We start from the raw sequence: 1765 nt of genomic DNA on the forward strand, positions 1-1765 counted from the left end.
GGGGCGGAAGCGGGCGCGGGCGCGCGCGGCCCCTGTTCCGGCGGCGGCGGGTGAGGGAGCGCGGCCCGGACCGCCCGGCACGGCCCGGGCACCCTCGGGGGGCACCGCCCGGCACCCATGAGCTGAGCGCCGCGGCCGCCGCACAGCCAGCAGCGGGCGGAGCCGCCGCCGCGGGCCCGGCGGAGCAGCGGGAGCCGCCTCCCCGGCGCCCCATGCGCGGCCCGCGCTGAGCCCCGCCCGCCCCCTCTCTCGCCGCCGGGGCCCGGCGCTCGCCCTGCCGCCCTCCCTTGGATGCCGCCGAGATGGGCAAGGTGCTGTCCAAGATCTTCGGGAACAAGGAGATGCGGATCCTGATGCTGGGGCTGGACGCGGCCGGCAAGACCACGATCCTGTACAAGCTGAAGCTGGGCCAGTCGGTGACCACCATCCCCACCGTGGGCTTCAACGTGGAGACCGTCACCTACAAGAACGTCAAGTTCAACGTGTGGGACGTGGGCGGCCAGGACAAGATCCGGCCCCTCTGGCGGCACTACTACACGGGCACGCAGGGGCTCATCTTCGTGGTGGACTGCGCCGACCGCGACCGCATCGACGAGGCGCGGCAGGAGCTGCACCGCATCATCAACGACCGGGAGATGCGGGACGCCATCATCCTCATCTTCGCCAACAAGCAGGACCTGCCCGACGCCATGAAACCCCACGAGATCCAGGAGAAACTGGGCCTGACCCGGATCAGGGATAGGAATTGGTATGTGCAGCCCTCCTGTGCCACGACGGGGGATGGACTCTACGAAGGGCTGACGTGGTTAACGTCCAATTATAAATCCTAATGGGGAGAGGAACTATTTAGTCTACAAAGAATTAAAGAAACAAACAAACAAACAGAAAAACAAATTTAAAAAAAAAAAATAACCCACGTGGCTTTCCAGAAGAATGATTCTCTACTGAAAAGTAAAAAAAAAAAAAAAAATAAAAAGCATCCATAGGATTACGATCACCTTTCTGCCACCCTTTCCTCCTGCACCCTTGGCTGGATTCCTGTTCTAACTCCTCCTGCTTGGCGTTAGGATGCTCTAACCTCGGAATGGGACACGAACACAGGCACTAGATGCTATGCCAGACTTCCAGCAAACAGGGGAAGGACACATTGTAGACTTGCTAAGTAACTTTTTTTTTGTTGGTTTTTTTTTTGTTGTTGTTTCCTCTCGATAGCCCTTTGCTGGTTTGAATTATTTTGGGGGGATGTTGGGGGAGGGGGTCCATTTTTCAGTGTATGCTTTCTGGGTCTACTTTTTTTGATTATATATATTTTATTTTTTTTTTCCTCTCTCTCTCACTTTGCTGTAGATTGCTACTTTTTTGCATTCCTGCAGGATATGTTGCTAGGTCGACTTCATCTAGTAAACTGAAAATTATTGCTTAAAATCAAACCGCAGTCTGTCTTTTTATATTAAGGACTTTTTTTTTTTTTTTTTTTTTTTTTTTTTTTTTTTTAAAGAAAAGTTCTGTTAATCTGTAACTAAACAGCGACTCGGTCTGGCTCCACGGCTCAGGCTAACGAGGGGAATTCTTGCCTGCAGTGGCAGAGAGTGGGAATTCCACTGTTAACGTGTGTTTCGAAGTGCATATCGGGCGCCGGGAAATGTAAGAACTGCTTTTGGAATGTCAGCTGGGGAGCTCTGCCCCATCATACATCATGCATGAGGAGGGGATGCAAAGCAGCTCCCCACGCCACATAGCAAGCGAGACAGGAACGATGTCCGTA

At 54.1% G+C, this 1765-nt stretch overlaps 1 protein-coding gene across 1 annotated transcript; it reads left to right on the forward strand.

The window, feature by feature from the left end:
* Positions 1-1430, forward strand: ARF6 (ADP ribosylation factor 6). Its single transcript, XM_027744437.2, has one exon. The coding sequence runs from the start codon at positions 303-305 to the stop codon at positions 828-830; it is 528 nt and encodes a 175-aa protein (XP_027600238.1). The 5' UTR covers positions 1-302; the 3' UTR covers positions 831-1430.
* The last annotated feature ends 335 nt before the right edge of the window (positions 1431-1765 follow it).

This window comes from Pipra filicauda, unplaced genomic scaffold (genome assembly GCF_003945595.2).
Source record: "Pipra filicauda isolate LSUMZ 115617 unplaced genomic scaffold, ASM394559v2 scaffold508_size1329835_pilon, whole genome shotgun sequence".
Classification (NCBI taxonomy): domain Eukaryota; kingdom Metazoa; phylum Chordata; class Aves; order Passeriformes; family Pipridae; genus Pipra; species Pipra filicauda.

Bases quoted from the DNA above. Each gene is read 5' to 3' on its own strand.
- ARF6 (XM_027744437.2), top strand. From the start codon at position 303: ATGGGCAAGGTGCTGTCCAAGATCTTCGGGAACAAGGAGATGCGGATC.